This window comes from Prionailurus bengalensis, chromosome B4, assembly GCF_016509475.1.
Source record: "Prionailurus bengalensis isolate Pbe53 chromosome B4, Fcat_Pben_1.1_paternal_pri, whole genome shotgun sequence".
NCBI classification, from domain to species: domain Eukaryota; kingdom Metazoa; phylum Chordata; class Mammalia; order Carnivora; family Felidae; genus Prionailurus; species Prionailurus bengalensis.
Window position 1 is genome coordinate 34949112 of NC_057358.1, and position 19399 is coordinate 34968510.

At 44.9% G+C, this 19399-nt stretch overlaps 1 protein-coding gene across 1 annotated transcript; it reads left to right on the forward strand.

The window, feature by feature from the left end:
• The first annotated feature begins 200 nt into the window (after positions 1–200).
• On the forward strand, positions 201–18110 carry HDHD5 (haloacid dehalogenase like hydrolase domain containing 5). Its single transcript, XM_043564760.1, has 8 exons — positions 201–464; positions 6360–6563; positions 7623–7735; positions 9534–9627; positions 10960–10993; positions 13189–13363; positions 16842–17030; positions 17219–18110. Exons 1-8 carry the CDS (start codon positions 216–218, stop codon positions 17550–17552), a joined length of 1392 nt encoding a protein of 463 aa, XP_043420695.1. The 5' UTR covers positions 201–215; the 3' UTR covers positions 17553–18110.
• The last annotated feature ends 1289 nt before the right edge of the window (positions 18111–19399 follow it).

The window sequence follows — 19399 nt, forward strand, 5'->3', positions numbered from 1 at the left end:
CTCCAACAGAACCCCCACCACGGCCCGCCGGGCAAGAACTTTCTGCACCTGGTTGAGTCCCGGCCCCTGTTCCTGCAGCTGCCCCTGGCCTGCCCCGCCCCGCTCGTGCTCAACTCCGTGCCCAGCTTGACTCAGAACTCAGTCACACCTCTAGCCCCAACTGGCTCGCGCCTCACCGGGCTTCCAGACACGGACACGAGACTACAACTCCCGAGATGTCTCGGGCACCGATCGGCCCGAGAGCTCCCCGGCCGCTGATTGGCTGCGCAGCGGGGACGTGGGCGGGGACGGCCGCGGGCCGTGGCGACTGTCTGCACGTGCGCGCGACGGGCGGCCGGATGGCTGTGCTCCGCAGCCTGGCGGCGGTCGGTGCGGTGCCGGGGCTTTGGTGGGGGGCAGCGCGCGCGGCGGCGGGGCTCCGGGGCCGCTCCCCCAGAAGAGGTTACGCCGCGGACTCCGCACAGGTGAGAAAGTCCAGGTTCCCACCGAGCAGGTCCTCAGGGCTGGGGATGGGGCCGGAGCCGCCGGGAGGGAGGGAGGGGCCGGGCCACTCCGGCATCCCCGGCCTCCTGGGAAATGGCTTTTACTAGGCCACTGACCTCGGTGCGCTTCGTTCTTTCCCAGAGCACGAGTGCCCCTGGCGCGTCCCGCCTCCCCCTCAGTCAGGGCCTTCGGCCTGAAAGAAAAGTTACTCCAGCTAGAGAATGAACAAAACAAACCCAAAACGCGCACCAGGATTGTTTCTTGGCCGTTCGCTGCTTTCGTCTCCAAAGTTACTCCGCAATTTCTGTGTTTCTGTTTTCCTGGTCAGAGTGTGATTCTTGCATTTCCTCTGTGATTTTTCAGGTTGAGAATCTTTCGGTTTTGATATTTCAGCTACATTTGAAAGAGATTCGGGGACTCGCGATAGACTCCTCTCTGGGATCCGCGCCTATATAAACGGACAGCCCAGAGATAAATGTGGGTTTTGTGCGACTTTTTTACTTTGGTTCCATTCGCTTGTGGGCCGTGCTTATAATGAGCCTCTGTTACATGCAGAATGTAGGGGAAGCTCTGAGGGGCTAGAGGAAGAGAACTGGTGCAAGGTCCCCAATTTGTCCCGGTGCTTAAGTGATAATTCCACAACTTTGGAGGTAGATATAGCCCTGTAGTAAGGAAGCTGAAGCTTGGAGTCAAGTTTTTAAGTACTTTTCTTTGTAAGGTCAAACATCTGGTGGACAACTGTGCCAGGACCCTAATAAGGCAGGTAGTCAGATCTGTCACCCTCACTTCCCCCTGGGCCATTTGTCTTTTTTTTTTTTAAGAGGATCACTTCGTTTTCTAAAATCACAATTTCTGTGTGTAATGATGATAATATTATACATTTATGTAGTGCTTTCACGGTAACCCTTTGATAATTTTAAATACTTATTTTTAAAAACAGCACTTTGTGCCACACACTTCACAATTACTAATATATACAATTTTTATGACAACTCTATGAGGTAAGTACTGTTATTCCATTTTACAGATGGAGGGACTGAAGCACAGAGAGGTTAAGCAACTTTCCCAAGGGTGTACAGCTGGTAAGTGGTAGAATCCGGAATCCAGGGCAGTATGGTGCCAGAGTCCTAGCTCCTAACAGCTATGTTATCACTGTTCTCATTTTTGCATATGGAGCAGCTAAGATTCAAAGAAGTTAAGTGACTTGACTAGTGCCACAGAGCTAAAAGTGGCCATGCTGGAAGCATGGAATGAGACTATTTTGGTAAAAGGACTTTTTGTCTTATAACGATTGTATTGACTCTAGCGTCTTTGCAGGTGATATTTCCAAGTGACTTTCTGATAGAGTAGAAAAAGGGAAGAAAGGCATGTAGCGTCAGCATTTCAGAGTACTAGCTTTAGAATTGAATCCTGCCTGTACTGTTTACTAAATGACTTAAGGCAAATTACTTAGCTTCCTAAGGTTCAATTTCTCCATCTATGTATTGAGGATATTACTTACCATGCAGTGTTTTTGTAAGAATATCTGTAGGGTATTTTCTCTGGTATATGTAGGGTACTTTGCACAATGACTGGCAGATAGTAAGTTCTCTTAAATGTGGAAGTGATTGGAGTAGACAGTAAAGTAGACAGTTCTAATGCTGTTGTTGAAAACATACCAAACCAATTCCAGGTTAGAAGCAAAAATACAAAGGAACATCTTAGTAGTCCCTTCACTTCAAACTAATCTTAAAACCACACATTTTGGGGCACCTGGGTAGCTCAGTTGGTTAAGTGTCTTGACTTCGGCTTAGGTCATGATCTTGCGGCCGGTGAGTTTTCTGACAGCTCAGATTCAGGATTCCATGCCCCTCCCCTTTCTCTGTCTGTCTGTCTGTCTGTCTCTCTCTCAAAAATAAACATTAAAAATAAAACCCAAACCTAAACCATACATTTTATCAGTGCCACAGATAAGAACTTTAGGATTTGGCCTAATACCCAGGACTAGTTAAAAACAAAAGATAACAAAACAAGTGATAGCAGAAGAAAACTCAGAACACAGATACAGAAGAGAATGAAAAGAAAAATGAAAAAAAAAATGAAAAAAAAAAAAAAAGAAAGGAGAAGGTCTCTTTCTATATAGATAACTTCGTTTAAAGAACTTAATAAACTATTTTTTAGAAAAGTTTTAGGTTTACAGAAAAATTGAACAGAAACTGTAGAGGAATCCTATATATATTCCCCCTTCCCCCAGTTTCCTGTGTTACTAATATCTGGGTGTTAATGTGGCACATTTGTTACAATTCTACCTTCACTTTCTTGTTTCTGAGTGCTTGGTTTCTCTGTATACATTCATCTAAGGGTTGGAGGTGTATGATTACTCATTTATATAGTTAGAGATGAGGGAGCCTTAAAGACATTGCTAAATTGTCCTGAAAAAGGTTTTCGGTAGCAGGGTCTGTGGATTCTTATTTCTAAGAGAGCAACTTTTGTGGCTATTTAGGATATGGGCATTAAAACTATGTATGGTTAAATTTTGTAGCCATCAGCACAAATGAGACATTTTATTTTTTTTTAACTATGTAAGTTTTCAAAAATCCAAAACCAGTAATATGAACCCATATAACCATCTCCCAGATTTAGCAGTTAATGACAGTTAATGACTTTAGCAGTTAATGACTTGCTTTATTTATGTTCCTCCCTCTCTTTTTTTCCAGTGTTAAGCTTTTATTTTTTGTTTTTTCCAGCTGTAAGATTTTAAAATGAATTGCTGATTTCTTATCACTTTACCCTCAGATTCTTCTGTGTGTACGTCTAAGAAAATGACATTTAAACATAACTACAATGCTGTCATACCTAACAACATTAGTAATTCCTTAATATAACTTAATATCCTATCCTTTTATTTTAATGTTTATTTTTGAGAGAGAGAGAGAGAGGGAGGAAGGGGCAGAGCGAGAGGGAGAGGGAGAATCCCAAGCAGGCTCCGCGCTGTCAGTGCAGAGCCCTCTGCAGGGCTTGATCCCACGACTTTGAGATCATGACCTGTGCCGAAATTGAGAGTTGGACACTTAACTGACTGAGCCACCCAGGCGCCCCCTAAACAATTTTTTTTTTTCAACGTTTATTTATTTTTGGGACAGAGAGAGACAGAGCATGAACGGGGGAGGGGCAGAGAGAGAGGGAGACACAGAATTGGAAACAGGCTCCAGGCTCCGAGCCATCAGCCCAGAGCTCGACGCGGGGCTCGAACTCACAGACCGCGAGATCGTGACCTGGCTGAAGTCGGACGCTTAACTGACTGCGCCACCCAGGCGCCCCTAAACAATTTTTTTTAATTTAAGTAATCTCTTTCCTCAATGTGGGGCTTGGAGTCATGATCCGAAGGTCAAGAGTCACATGCTCCACCAACTGAGCCAGCCAGGCATCCAAAGAATGATTTTTTTTAAAAAAAGGACAACGTTCAGAGTGCCTGATTGGCTCAGTAGGAGGAGCATGTGACTCTTTATCTCAGGGTTGTGTGTTGTAGCCCCATGTTAGGTGTAGAGATTACTTAAAAAAAAATAAATAAACTTAAAAAGGACAATGTTCAACTTTATAAGTTCCAAGAAATATTGAGAGAGATACCATTATTTTTAAACTTTTAAATTAACAGGACCTTTGATAATTAACAAACTCTTTGATACATATGAAAATTATTATCCGCAAGCATAAAGTGCATTACCAGTGGCCGTGTAAGTTGACACGTTTTTATTTTTTTACTTTAAGCTTTATTTATTTTGAGAGAGAGAGAGAGAGAGAGAGAGAGAGAGAGAAAGAGAATGAGCAAGGGAGGGGCAGAGAGAGGGGGACATAGAGGATCCGAAGCAAGGAGAGCCTGATGCGGGACTTGAACCCATGAACTGTGTGTGATATCATGACTTGAGCTGAAGGCCGATGCTGAACCGACTGAGCCACCCAGGTGCCCCATTTTTATTTTAGTATTTATTTTTGAGAGAGAATGAGAGAGCGCATGTGAGTGAGCGCACAAGCAGGGGAGGGGCAGAGAGAGAGAAGGAGACAGAGAATCCAAAGCAGGCTCCAGACTCTAAGCTGTCAGTGCAGAGCCCAGTGTGGGGCTCAAACTCATGAACCATGAGAGATCATGACCTGGGTTGAAGTTGGATGCTTAACCAACTGAGCCATCCAGGTGCCCTGATACATGTTTTTAGAAAACGTTTGTCAATAGGTTACACATCATTAAAATGTTTGTACTCTTTTTTTTTTTTAAGATGATTTTATTTTATTTTTAAATGTTTATTTATTTTTTAGAGGGGGGAGGGGACAGAGATGGGGACAGAGGATCTGAAGCAAGCTCTGTACTGACAAGAAGCCTGATGTGGGGGCTTGAACTCATGAACTGTGAGATTATGACCTGAGCCAAAGTCAGTCACTCAATTGACTGAGCCACCCAGGAGTCCCAAAATGTTTGCATTCTTGACTTTTTTTTTTTTTAAGTGTATTCATTTATTTTGAGAGAGAGAACACAAGCAGGGGAGAGGCAGAGAGAGAGAGGATCCCAAGTAGGCTCCATGCCCCAGCGTGGGGCTTGATCCCACAGACTGCGAGATCATGACCTGAGCTGAAATCAAGAGTCAGACACTTAACCAACTGGGCCACCCAGGTGCCCCTGCACTCTTGACTTATTACTCCTACTTTTATGAATCTAGCTTAAGGAAAAACCAGTAATCATGAAGAAGTTCTTTATAACATTATTCATAGTAGCAAAAATGTAGGAAAACGTAAGTATCCAAAATAGGGGGAAATATAATGTTAGTAGAGTATTCACTGAGAATTATGTAGCTAGAAATGATGTTTAGGAGATAGAACTATGTATATTGATATGGAAAGATAAATAAGAGATACCAAAAGGTATCTAAAAAAAAAGGTCAGAAGGAAAAGAAAATAAAATATAATGCCATTGTGTTAGTTAACAGATAAGAAGTTATTACTATAGATTTATAAAAAGTTCCTGGAAACATACAAGATAGGAAACAACACTAAGTGGAAGGAGACAAGAAACTTGAGAAATTTTTTATATCATCTATAGCAATTGAATTTTTTTTTTAACTTCGTGTGTGTTGTAATAAAATTATAAAAGATGATTATGAAGGCTGTTGTAACAGATAAAAATATTTGAATGTCAAGCAAGAAGAACAGGATGTAAAATCGAACATATAAAGTGTTCTTGTAGCTATGTGATAAGCATAAGAATAGAAAAAGAAGAGTCTATGGTCTTACCACCCTGAACACACCCAATCTCATCTGAAATCAGAAGCTAAGCAGGGTCAGGCCTGGTTAGTACTTGGATGGGAGAAAACAAAGAGATGAGATTGGTTATGTTAAAGTGCTGGAATGTTTTTGAATTTCTGTATTTTCCACTTAAAAATTCTTTTATGTTAATTATGTAAAGATAGTTTTAACCAAATACTTATATCCTTAAAAATACATGACAAGGGACTAATTCATTTTTATAGATGGATTTGCCTTATCAGAAATCCCATGTCCTCATTTTCTTTTTCTTTTTTTTTTTTTTTAATGTTTATTTATTTTTGATAGAGACAGAGCATGAGCAGGCAAGGGGCAGAGAGAGTGAGACACAGAATCTGAAGCAGCTCCGTGAGCTGTCAGCACAGAGCCCGACGCAGGGCTCGAACTCACAAACCACAAGATTATGACCTGAGCTGAAGTCAGATGCTTAACCGATTGAGCCACCCAGGCGCCCTCCATGTCCTCATTTTCTATTCAAAGCTCTAGGTGACCTGGGGATAATGAGGCACACCACTTTGTAAGGGTCTTTTCCTTCTTCCCCTTTGCCTCTTGACTCACGCTGTGGTGATTCTCTTTCCACTGTGCAGAGCGCGCCCACTTTTGGGTTCCTGTTGGACATCGATGGAGTGCTGGTGCGGGGTCACAGAGTGATCCCTGCTGCTCTGGAAGCATTCCGTAGGCTGGTGAACTCTCATGGGCAGCTGCGGGTGCCCGTGGTCTTTGTCACGAATGCTGGGAACATCTTACAACAGAGCAAAGCCCAGGAGCTGTCAGCCCTGCTGGGGTTCAAGGTGAGGCAGGTGGAGACATGGAAGCCCAAAGACGTGGTTCTGGTGGCACCCCCCTTCCAACTCTAAGCTGCCTTTCCTGGGTTCGGGCAGTGTTGCATAGCCCTCGGGCATGGCCAGTTGGGTCAGTACTAGAAAATAACTTGAAGTTCAAGCTTAGACTCATGAGTAGAGCCTCATCAGCATGGGCATTTTTTTATATATCATTATGCGTTGAGCACAAAAATCCTGCCCATGGATTAGATAGTTTCAGTCTGCTGTCTTTATATCCATTTCTTTTCTAGGCACCAGGATTGTCTGTTTTGGATTGTCAGCCCCTGGAAAGCAAGGGTCACATTTTCCTAAATCTCTGTATACCAGGTGGCACTCTTGTTTCTCATAAATAAGTTGTACACAACTGAATGAACACTGTCCCCCAAAAGCAGTCCCTTTTTGCCCATTTGGAGCTCCACTTGGTATATCAACATTGACACATCCTTCTTTGTTAAGGGTGGATTTAGTTTTTGGAAACAGCCCTTTGGAACCAAAAGAATAAATAAAGTGGCTGATTGACTGGGTTCAACATTGCTTGGGGGTGAATGCAGAGCAAAAGAGTACAACTGGTTCCCTTCTGTGCCTTCCAGAGAGGGTTCCAAAAACATTGTGAATATTGGCTGCATTGTTGGAGTTTGTATTATATAAATGTTAAAAAGTTAAGTCTTTAAGTAGAACTGAAAACAGAAAGTCAAAGTCAGAGGCATATTTCTGTGACAATGACAAAGAACATGCACATAAACCCTGTGGTCTCCAGTTGGAGGAACTGAGAACAGGTTTGGTGAGTGGTCAGAACCCACGACTAATGGCATTTCCTGCTTGTTTGTTTTTTGTGGCAAGAGCCAAAGTAGGTTCTTTTCACACCTGTTTGGGTAGTGTCTAGAAGTGTCCGGGTGCCAGAAAAGGCTGCCCCCACCTTTTTTCTGCACAGATTTTTTTCCTTTCTAAGTGAAAGAAGCCACCTATCTCCCCATTATTTTCAACTGTTGTGTCACCTCTGCTGTCCTCTGTCTTTGGCTGTCTGTACAGGTGGAGCCAGACCAAGTCATTCTCTCTCACAGCCCCATGAAGCTCTTCTCCCAATATCACAACAAGCGGATGCTGGTGTCTGGGCAGGGGCCCCTGGTGGAAAATGCCCGAGTGTATCCTTTTGGTGATTCTTGCTCTGGCTGAAGAGGAGAGGACAGGACTGGAGTTTTCCTTCCATGGCTGAGGGGGGACCATAGTGAGGTGTTCTGACTGCATGGTGCCAGAGCTTATGGGATATGTGGTAGGCTCTGGAAGGAGGGAAGATGGCTCCCAGGTATGGCCGGTCCTGATTCCTGATAGTTTCCAAAAGCCAGCCCACTGAATTGGAATCTTCCTGAATTGGAATCTAGCTTAAAATACAGGTTCTTGGGGGCACTTGGGTGGCTCACTTGGTTAAGTGCCTGATTTTGGCTCAGGTCATGATCTCACAGTTTATGGGTTCAAGCCCCGCATCAGGCTGTATGCTGACAGCTCAGAGCCTGGAGCCTGCTTCTCCGATTCTGCGTCTCCCTTCCCTCTCTCTCTCTGCCCCTCCCCTGCTCATGCTTTCTTTCTCTCAAAAATAAATAAACTTAAAAAAAATATATATAGATTCTTGGTTTACTAGGTCTGAGATTAAAAATCAGCAATCTGTATGTTAAAAGAGAAAACTAATTAGGTTTGGGAACGACTGCTCTAGCGTTGTTCTTTGGGGTGCTCAATCAACTTATCAACTAATATCTACAGTGAACCTTTTGGGTGTGTGTACACTCAAGAGGCAGAAGACTTGGTCCCTGTACTCAAGCAGCTTATTCATTTGCTCATTTTGTGAACCTGTGTTGAGCACTTCCTCTGTACCAGCCCTGTGCTGTGTGCTCTGCAGGGGCAGGGAGACCAAGAGAAGCACATGGGGCTGTGTCTTCCTCAAAAGGTTCATGCTTGAGGAGGTAGGAGTAGCACACCCAGAAAGGATGCAGGAGTGTTTAAGATGATACATGATTGAAGACCAAGGAGTGCAGTACAGGTTCTGAGAGTCACAGGTGTTGGGAAGGGAGGATCTGGGAGTGGGAATGACTGGTGGCTTTATGGAGGGATGTGGCTGTGCCACGGGAGATGGTTATGGTTTTCCATGCGGGGAAGGAGGTAAGGATGCTGAAGAGAGCAGGGAAGACATGGATCCCCAAAGCAGGAGATTGGATTGGGACAGGGTGGGGAATGAGAAGAGGAAGAGTGGTGTCTTGGGCAAGAGGCCAGCAAACTTACTTATGTGGGCAGGAGAGTCATTGCAGGTGTTGTTGCTGTTAGGGTGATCTAATGGAAGCATTTTTGAGAGATTCATTTTGAAAGTAATCTGAAACCATGCCCAGTTAAGATTTTAAGTGGGAATTGAGGGCAAGAAAATGGAGGCAGGTCTTGGAGAGGTGAGGTTGGTTGGCACTGGCATTCCACTCTTCGTGGCCTCCCCAAACTATCTGAATCTGGCTTCTCCTCAAGAGTTAGCTCACGTCTGACTTCTCTAGACTCTGTTCAGCTACCAGCCTGTTGAGGAGTCTCCTCTTTTGAACTCAACACATGTGGCAGCACTGTTCACCGAGTGCTGGTTTAAATGGGCCCTGGGCATGTAGTGAGCTTGAGGCCAGAGATTCTTGTGTGCTTCTGTGCCCTGGTAGTGCCCAGCATAGGACCTGGCACCGGAGTGTGCCCAGTGACCACCGATGCATTCAGTGATGGTGTGCATACATGCTCTGCCTGTGCAGTCATGGCTTGTCCTCCAGGATTGCCATGGGCCTTGCGGGGCTGTGTCTGGGCTCTCACTGGTTTACTCCTGTCTGGGGATTGGGTGGACTAGTTTGGTTGGGACTGTGTTGGTTCCCCTCACCTTAGAGGCATCTCCCAGAAGTGTCCAGCTTTGCTTTCCTAATCTTGCTGTAGACTGGGCTTTGAGAATGTGGTTACTGTGGATGAGCTGCGAATGGCCTTTCCTGTGCTTGACATGGTGGATCTCCAGCGGCGGCCAAAGACCACGGTAATAATGAGCATGCTCCTGGGTGTCTTGTGTTTAGTTTTGTCCTCTTATTCCCCACATGGGTTCTTCTTACCAGCCTTGCAACCCCTCCCACTAAGAACTTCATCTTATCCATCTTGGAGAGGCATATCTGGCCAAGGATTTTGTTCCCCAGATACACAAGGATGGCCCAGAAGAGCAACTGGCTCCTAAGGGCTTTCCTTTCTACATCGTTTGTAATTAGCTGAGAATCCCTTTCAAAGCCTTAGCATTTCCAGTGAGGAGTTTTATATTTTACCAACTGGCTTTTTGAGTGTTGCTTGGGAGAATCATTAACCTTTGTGAAATTAATCATTGCTGCTACTTTATACTGAAGCTTGCTGTGGAAAGTTGTCCTTATGAGAAACAGCTTGCTTTTAAAAGTAACCAGCAACTCTGAGTATGTCCATATTCCTTGTGGGTTTGGCTCTTATTTGAACCACTGGTTTGACTTGTTATCTCTTCTGATCACTAGTTACGGAGCCTCTCGTTGATCTTTTAGAGTATAATTGCCCGCCCTTGATGGCCTTTGGCCCCCCTTCCTCATGTGAACTCTATGTCATATGGCCTACAGTTTAAGTCAAACCACTGTCAAAATATGGAAAAATGTAGTTATAAACAAACAAGCTTAACTTTTGTTTATGTAGCCTTAGTCCTTTCTCTGGAACTTTCTGATTGAATAGAGCACTTCATTGCCTTTGAAGGCTTTCTTCTAGGACCATGCAAATTATGTGGAGAACTCGAATGTCAGAGTTGGAACAGATCTTAGAGCAGCTCAGAGACTGAGCCCCTTGCAGAGGAAGGGACCTGCCACAGGTCACATAGCTGGTTAGTAGTAGTGCCAGGACTAATAGTCTAGAAAAGGAACGGACTCCAGGAGATTGGTAAACTGAAGACTCCTGCCTCCTCATCTCATGTTGAGAGAAATGGTCCATCATGCCCTGATGGCCTCCCTTTTCTCCATAGGCTTACCTTCATTTGAGCTACCTGATTCTAGACTCTTGCTTGGCTTATAACTTACCTCCTGTCCTGAAGAAGGACAGCTGACTAGCCCTTCCTCCTGGGAGACTTTCATATGTGGGTTCCCTCAGACTGTTCTGTGGTAGCCCTGCTCTTTCTCTCTTTACTTTTCTTTGTAAATTTTCTTCCTCAGTCCTATCTGGCTTCTCCTTGGCTTGGACTAGGCCTGGGGGTGGTCTTTGATCTGTCTAAAGTGTGTCTTTCCTCCTGCTACCCCTTGAAACTGGTTGTGTGGCTGTCTGGTAGTGGACTGCGACTGTGGCATTAATGGGCCTATTCTTTGTCTCTTGGCAGCCCCTTCTAAGGAACGACTTCCCTGCCATTGAAGGTAATGAGGTCCTCTGCTGGGATGGATAGGCGTGGCTCTGGGTGCTTCTCCTTTTGGCCCTCCAGGCTGTCCTAGTGCCGCTCTGTGCCTACAGACTGGTAGGGTTGCTAGGGGCATTGGATGTCAGGTCATCTGGGTTCTAGTCTCAGATCTGCCACTTACTACCTCTGAGACATTTGTTTTTAATCTTTCCTTCCCCGTGTCACTTGCCTTAGTATTCCAGAAAAATTGTAAGTGTAGAAAATCTTAGCATGGAAAGGCCCCCAGAGGTTATCTAAACCAGCGTTTCACAGCTCCATTAAACCCAGTTCTCCCTTGTATAACAAAAATACCATAATGTCCTCTTTACTACTCTGCAGTGAAGTTCACTGATACTGTATATTAATTGAATACGTACTGAATAATACTGTATATTAAAAATTAACTAGTTCAACATAAGCCCTATTTATGTATGTATGTATGTATGTATGTATGTATTTTGAGAGAGAGTGCGTGAGTTGGGGAGGGGCAGAGAGAGGAAGAGAGAGAGAATCCCAAGCAGGCTCCGCACCATCAGTGCAGAGCCCAATGCGTGGCTTGAGACCACGAACCATGAGATCATGACCTGAACCAAAGTCAGACACTTAACTCACTGAACCACCTAGCTGCCCCTAAAGCCCTAATTGTAAGAGGGAGAGATAAAACAAACATTTTTTAGTAAGGTAATATGTACTTCAACATGTAAATGATTATTCAAGAAGACATAATAAAGTAGTGAAATAATAATACAAAACATGGAATCACCATGAATGTTACAGCTACAAATGCAGCCTGATATAAGTGTGATAGGTGTGATATAGGTGTGTTTTATTTGTGACTCAGAAATTAGGGGCAGCATTGTCATTGGTGAAGTGATTTTCCAAAATAGGGAACAGCTATTGGTAAAGTTTTGGAAAGATAAAGTGCAGTCTTTTCTTGACTTACATGATAGTTGCATTTTTGGAAAATGAGTGTGTATGAAAACTCTACCAAAAAATACTTTATGTTTACATGTAGAATTAAATTAGGGCTTAAGCTCAATTAATTATAAATAGGTTTTTCACCTTTGTGAATGTCAGATGGAACACTCAAATGTTAATAGGGGCAAGTTTTTGATTGTTTAGTAGGAGTGTCCTGAGCATCTAGCATTCTTGGCCCCCTCCCATGATCCCTTGCCATGATCATTACAATTAAAATACATCCTCCAGGGGTGTCTGGGTGACCTAGTCAGTTAAGAAACCAACTTCTGCTCAGGTCATGATCTCACAGTTCGTGGGTTTGAGCCCCGTGTTGGGCTCTGTGCTGACAGCTCAGAGCCTGGAGCCTGCTTTGGGTTCTGCGTCTCCCTCTCTCTCTGCTCTTCCCCCACTCGCTTGCTCTCTCTCTCTCTCTCTCTCTCTCTCTCTCTCAAAAATAATAAATAAACATAAAAAATAAAATACACCCTCCAGTTTCTAGAACACCTCCCTAGGGGGCAGTACTTCCCCCTTGAGACCACCGGTTTTGTTCAGTCACTGGCCTTGTAGCTTATATTGGCAGCTACCATTTGCTAAGTGCTGTGTGTCCAGCATGGGTTAAGTGCTTTATTACATCATTTTTATCCTAAACAATAGTAGGTATTGTTATTACATACTTGGGAAGGCCGAGGCTTAGAGAAGGTAAATAACTTGCCCACATTCACAAAGGAAAATTAACAGGGACTTGGAATGCAGGTCTGTGTCACTCTGGATCCCCCTGTCCTAGCTGTTAGGTTTACAGGCTTCTGGGGCTCAGAGAGAAGTGGCTGAGGAAGATGAGCCCTTTGCCAGGTACTTGTGAGTGAGGTGGTCAGGAGAGCATTAGTCCATCGGAGGAAGCAGGCTTGAGACTTGGCTGCTGGTTTTCTTTGTTTTCACCTCTTCTGTGAAGTACTGGCGAATACAAGTGAAAGTGGGAGCCCTTAGGAAGTGCCTTCCTGGGTCCTGGGCTTTGTTCACCTTTGTGAATGGGTGAGTGGCTCTTTGAAGGCTGGTTCTGGGAACTGTGGCCTTGCAGGGGTGTATACTGTGGAGGAAGAGCTTGTGGTTGGGTGGTGCCAGCTGGCATCAGCTGGCCTTCTAAGGGCCTTCCTCCTGCCAGCCACAGAGGGCAGGCAGAGTGCCCTGCAACCCTCACCTCCATGCCTTTACTCTTTAAAGGGGTACTCCTCCTTGGGGAGCCAATCCGCTGGGAGACCAGCCTGCAGCTGATCATGGATGTCCTTCTCAGCAATGGGAACCCTGGGACTGGTCTGGCAACAGCCCCCTATCCCCATCTTCCTGTCCTGGCCAGCAACATGGATCTCCTTTGGATGGCTGAAGCCAGGATGCCCAGGTGAGGACACAGAGTCTCTGGGTTTGACTGTGGTGGCCACTGCCATCTGTTGCCTGGGTGGTCCTTCTGACAGTTTCCTACCATCTGGGTGGTCAGTACTCTGGGCGGTCAGACCCCTGCCTGAGCAGAACCCATATTTGTCACAGAAACTTAATCTTCTGGGAGGATTTTCAACGGGTCACTTCTAATTATTAAATGAAAAGTATAGCTTACAGAACATTGAAGATATGTTGAGATGATCTTTAACGCATGATCTTTGCCCTCCAGAATCTTAACAGAACATGTTATTTTTTTTAAGATTTTTATTTTTTTTAAGTTTATATATTTTATTTTCAGAGGGAGAGAAAGAGAGGGAGAGAGAATCCCTAGCAGGCTCTGCACTGTGAGCCCAGAGCCTGATATGGGGCTTGAACTCACGAACTGTGAAATCATGACCTGAGCCAAAATCAAGTCGTATACTTAACCGACTGAGCAACCCAAGTACCCCTTTTTTAAGATTTTTTATTTTTTTAAGTAATCGCTATCCCCAACGTGAGGCTTGAGCTCATGACCCCTAGACCAAGAGTTGTGCACTCCACCGACTGAGCCAGCTGGGCTCCTCCAGAACATGCTGTGTTTGCCTATGGAGCCCAAATGATGGATGACTTCTGAGGCCAGCAGTACAGCTGCTCCTTGCATTGTCCCTGTAGCACGAGTTCTTTGTTGTTTCTTTCTGCCCTTAAGATGTAGGGCAGGGTATGCAATAATTATTCTGATGATTGTGTAGGCCAGAGAGCTTGAGACCCAGTGGGTAAGTGACTTTCTCAAAGGCACATTGATATTGAGCAGGCCCATGTTCTCTCCTCAGCTGTTTAAACCTCATCTGGCGTGTCCTTTTTGGAGGCTAAAAACGGTCTAGGCAGCGCTTTTCCTAGCCCTTGAGGGCCTTCCTGGAAGGGCAGCTATGGCTATTGTGTACTCTATGGCTGCTCTTAATCTGCAGGCCCAAAGTCTAGAGTTTTCTTTCTCTGCTACTTACTGATTCCCAGTGCACTCTGTGAGTGATCCATCAACAGAGGAGAGCAGGCCCAACACTTGATGCGACTGAAGTCATGTCACTCATTAACTCCAAAGAGATGAGTGTTACAAGTGTTCCCTTGTTACTTTAAAAGATATATTTCTGCAGGGGCACTTGTGTGGCTCAGTCGGTTAAGCATCCAACTCTTGATTTTGTCTTAGTTCATGATCTCACAATATGAGATCAAGCCCTGCATCGGGGCTCTGAGCTGAGCATGGAGCCTGCTTAGGATTCTCTTTCTGTCTCTCTCTGTCTGCCCCCACTTGTGCTTTCTCTTTCTCTCTCAAAATAAATATTTTATAAAACGTATATTTCTGCATGCTGAGGTTAGATATTTTTTCTGAAGTATTCTTCCTATAGTTAGTGTGTGCTGACACTAGGTGAGAGGGGTTTGGTTATGTAGGCTGGAACTGAATAGCCAGGGGCAAATTTCAGTTTATAAACTAAATTTGAGATTGATTTTCTTTCTTTTTTTTTGTTAAGTGTTTTTATTTATTTATTGAAAGAGAGCGTGTGCAAGGGAGGGGCAGAGAGGGAGGGAGAGAGAGAATCCCAAGCAGGTTCTGCACTGTCAGTACAGAGCCCGACGCAGGGCTTGAACTTGTAAACTGTGAGATAATGACCTGAGCTGAAACCAAGAGTCGGACACTTAACCGACTAAACCACCCAGGCACCCCAAGATTAATTTTCATTCAGTAATTTAAAAATTGAAAATAAAATTTGTCACATAAATGACACTGAAATACAAGTTTGTTTTTTAATTATTATTTTTAAATTTTCTTTTTTTTTTTTTAATATATAATTTATTGTCAAGTTAGCTAACATACAGAGTGTACAGTGTGCTCTTGGCTTTGGGGGTAGATTCCCATGGTTCATTGCTTACATACAACACCCAGTGCTCATCCCAACAAGTGCCTTCCTCAATGCCCATCACCCATTTTCCCAGCCCCCATCAACGCTCAGTTTGTTCTCTGTATTTAAGAGTCTCTTATGGTTTGCCTCCCTCTGTAACTTTTTTTTCCCTTTCCCTTCCCCCATGGTGTTCTGTTAACTTTCTCAAGTTCCACATATGAGTGAAAATATATGATATCTGTCTTTCTCTGACTGACTTCTTTCACTTAGCATAATACCCTCTAGTTCCATCCACGTGGTTGCAAATGGCAAAATTTCATTCTTTCTCATTGCCAAGTAGTATTCCATTGTATGGATATACCACATCTTCTTTATTCATCCGTTGATGGACTTTTGGGCTGTTTCCATACTTTGGGTATTGTTGAAAGTGTTGTTGTAAACATTGGGGTAACATGTGCCCCTATGCACCAGCACTCCTGTATCCTTTGGATAAATTCCTAGTAGTGCTATTGTTAGGTCGTAGGGAATTCTATTTTTAATTTTTTGAGGAACCTTTACACTTTTCCCTAGTGGCTGCACCAGTTTGCATTCCCATCAACAGTGCAAGAGGGTTCTTGTTTCTCCACATCCTTGCCAGCATCTCTTGTTTCCTGAGTTATTTTAGTCACTCTGACTGGTGTGAGGTGGTATCTCAATGTGGTTTTGATTTGTGAAATACAACTTTAATATGTTAGACAGTATCTGTTAAGATTTGGTTTAGCAGCCAGGGATGAAAACCCAAAACAAAAGTGTCTTAAACAAGATAGAAGTTTCTTTCTTTCTCATGTTAAAGAAGTATGCGGTAAGCAGTCCAGGGCTTGTGTGGAAGTCCCACCTATCTGGGACAGGCTCCCTCTGTCTTCCTGCTGTGCAATCCTTGGCTCTTCACAGCATAATCCAAAATGGCTGCCTGAACTCCAGCTGCCATATCAGCATTCCAGGCAGCAGGAAGGAGTGGGGAAGGATGGAACAATTTTATACTCCCCAATTTTACACTTGCTAATCGTTTAGCCCAGCACTTCTGATTTCATTGACTCTTTGCCTGTAGCTTATTCACATGGCTGCTCACCTCGCTGCAGTGGAGGCAAGGGAGTACTTTTTACATCGGGTCACAATATGGTAAGCTACAAATTGACACTGAGAAAGAAGGGGAGAATGGCAACCAGTAGTCTCCACAAATTTAAAGCTGAATTTAAACTTCAGTTTGTGGAGTCTTGACTGCTTGGGTTGTAATCCTAGCTCTGCCATGTTGGGCAAGTTACTTTATCTTTATGCCTCAGTCTTCTCACTGTAAATGAGGAGAATGACTGCTCTCTCATGGGGTTATTCTGAGAGGTAAGTGTGATATGCCATCTCTAGTGCTCAACAAATGTTAGTAGATAACAGCAGGTCACAAAAATAGGTAATGTCATTCTTACTAGAAATAAGTTCACTTACCTGTCACCAACAGGGTGCTGGAGTGAAAGGTATAGGGTCCTGCTTAGGGCCTGTGAGGGGAGGCCTGAACTGCTGAGCTCTCTTCTCTGACAGGTTTGGCCATGGCACCTTTTTGCTGTGCCTGGAAACCATTTACCGAAAAATGACGGGCAAAGAGCTGCGATACGAAGGCCTGATGGGCAAACCCAGCGTCCTCACTTACCAGTATGCAGAGGACCTGATCAGGCAGCAGGCGGAGAGGCGGGGCTGGGTGGCCCCCATTCGGAAACTCTATGCTATTGGGTAAGTGCTGCTCCAGCTTCTCATCCCTTTCAAGACTCCCCCTGCTCTTCCTCCATACCTGATCACTCCCTTGTTTCCTTGTGTCAAATGCACGCCAGTTCCACAGCTGTCCTTCGCTCTCTTTACCTTGTAACACTGAACTGGTTTTTTTTTTCTCTTTCCTTTTCTGGTATGGCTACCCCTGCCAGTGATAATCCTATGTCTGATGTCTACGGTGCCAACCTGTTCCACAAGTACCTGCAGATGGTGAAGCATGATGGGGCAGAGAAGCAGGGGGCTGGTGGCTTGTGGAGGCAACGACCCTCAGCAACGCAGAGCTGCGCCTCTATCCTGGTGTGCACTGGTGTGTACAATCCCAAGGGTTCAGAGCCTACCCAGCCTGTCCAGGGTGCAGAGGAGGCTCCATTCCATGGGCACCGGGACTTCAGCTTCAGCCCGGGGCTCATGGAGGCATCCCACATCGTGAATGATGTGAACGAGGCGGTGCAGCTGGTTTTCCACAAGGAGGGTTGGATTTTATAGTGAGGGCTGTGCATTGGAGGCAAGGGGGCAGGAGGGGCCCTGGAACATTACGGGAGTCCTGTTGACTAGCTTCTGGCCCAGATCGCTGGGCATCAAGTCAGGGCTGCTTCCTGTGACACTTTCTGCCGCCCCACGGGGTGTTATTAACTGGTCACTTAGAAGAAGACACTGTTTTTCTTCTCCTGCTGGGCAATAGCCACAGAATTGTATCTGGGTAGCATTTTGGGTGGAACAGTCAGGATTTTCTGGGCTCAGTTCCTGTCTGATTCTCCTGGCAGTCTGACCTCAGGCTAGTTCCTTTACCTCTGTGCCTCAGTTTCATCTCTCATTTCAGTAGGGACTTCTGAAAAAAGGGGAAGTGGTAGGAAATAATGTGGAAATTTCTACAGAGCCTTGCCTGCATTGAAGGCACTACTACTACTGCGTCACTGCATGCCAGCAAGGTATGTCGCTAACACTAAGATACTGCTTTTTATTGTATTTTAGCTTATTGCCCAGAGACTTCTGGGCTTATTTTTTTTAATTGAAATAATCATAATAAAAATTCATTATGCTGTCTATTGTGAAGTGCTTCTTGGAAGGTACTAGAAAGTCCAGTGGGGGAAGAGTAGTGGGTGAGCAACGTGGGTGATCTTGAAGCAAAGAGATTGGTGCCATTTTGCTCCCATAAGGTGCTGATGTCTCTGCTTTCCTACCTCTGTTCTCCCTCCCACCACCAACCCACCCCCGACCTGCAAAGCCTGAGTCTGTCTAGGAATTAGTTATGCCCAGGCTTTGGTATGTACTTGGCAACTTCTCTGATACAGAAAAAAAAGATCTTGCTTATGGTTTGTTCAGAAAGAACAAATCACACAGAATCCTGTGTGATTCTGGAAAGAATGTGTTTCTTATATTCCTTCCTCTACAAGCAATCCAATTTCACTTTCCATGGTCTGTGTTGCCAAATCCCTTGGTCATTTCTTGCCCTTGTGTTACTCCAGCAGTCATTTGCATGTGACACAAAGCTGATGACTCCCTCCCCTCTTCTCAAAATACTCTTTACTTCTCTGTATCTCACTGACTTCCTGACCCTTTTGTTTGGATGCCTGGTAGTCATTCAGAGGGAAAGAAACATAGGAGATTGAGAAGGAGTGGCCAGTGAAATAGAGTCACAAGAGTCTAGGAAGCTGAGTGAACATGTTTCACAAAGGAGGGAGTGATGAGCTGTGCTCACTCTAGAAGTATCAGAGCTTGGCTGTGTCCAAAGCTGAGTGCAGTCTGACCTTACTCCTAGCACCGTGAGCAGCCTGGGTCCTACTCTGGGTCCTGCTGCAGCCCCCGCCCCGTAGACACAGCACTGAAGATAGTAGGCTGAAGGCTTAGACACCCTTGTCTTCTCTCTCATCTCCTATGGCCAGTCCATCAGCACATTCTGCAACTTTGCCTTCAGAATGTACCCAGAGTGTGAGCATTTTCCAGCCTTCAATGCCTCCCTGCTCCAGACTGTTGGCTCCTCTGGCCTGCGTTGTTGCGGCACACTCCAGTCTGGCCTCCCTGCCTCATCTCCTCCTCCCTCCCCACTGCTTTCCACTCAGTAGCCCAGAAGCAAAATCCTAAGTTTGACCTCTTCTAGGATCAAAACCCTCCATGACTTTTCATCTCAGAGGAAAAGCCCACATTCTTTACTGCAGCACAAATGCCTCTACATGCTGTTCTTTCCCCTTCATGTTGTACTAGCCCTGCTGGCTCCCTTGCCAATCCATCATACCCATTCCTGCCCCCGGGGCTTCTGCACTCATGGTTCCCTCTGCCCTACTTCCACTGTCCACATGGCTCATTCTATCTCTTTCCCCCCTCATCACTTGTTC

Coding starts and splice junctions, on each gene's coding strand:
- HDHD5 (XM_043564760.1), top strand. CDS start 216: ATGTCTCGGGCACCGATCGGCCCGAGAGCTCCCCGGCCGCTGATTGGC. Junction 13,364..16,841: donor GCTGAAGCCAGGATGCCCAG/GTGAGGACACAG, acceptor CTTCTCTGACAG/GTTTGGCCATGGCACCTTTT. Junction 17,031..17,218: donor CGGAAACTCTATGCTATTGG/GTAAGTGCTGCT, acceptor TACCCCTGCCAG/TGATAATCCTATGTCTGATG.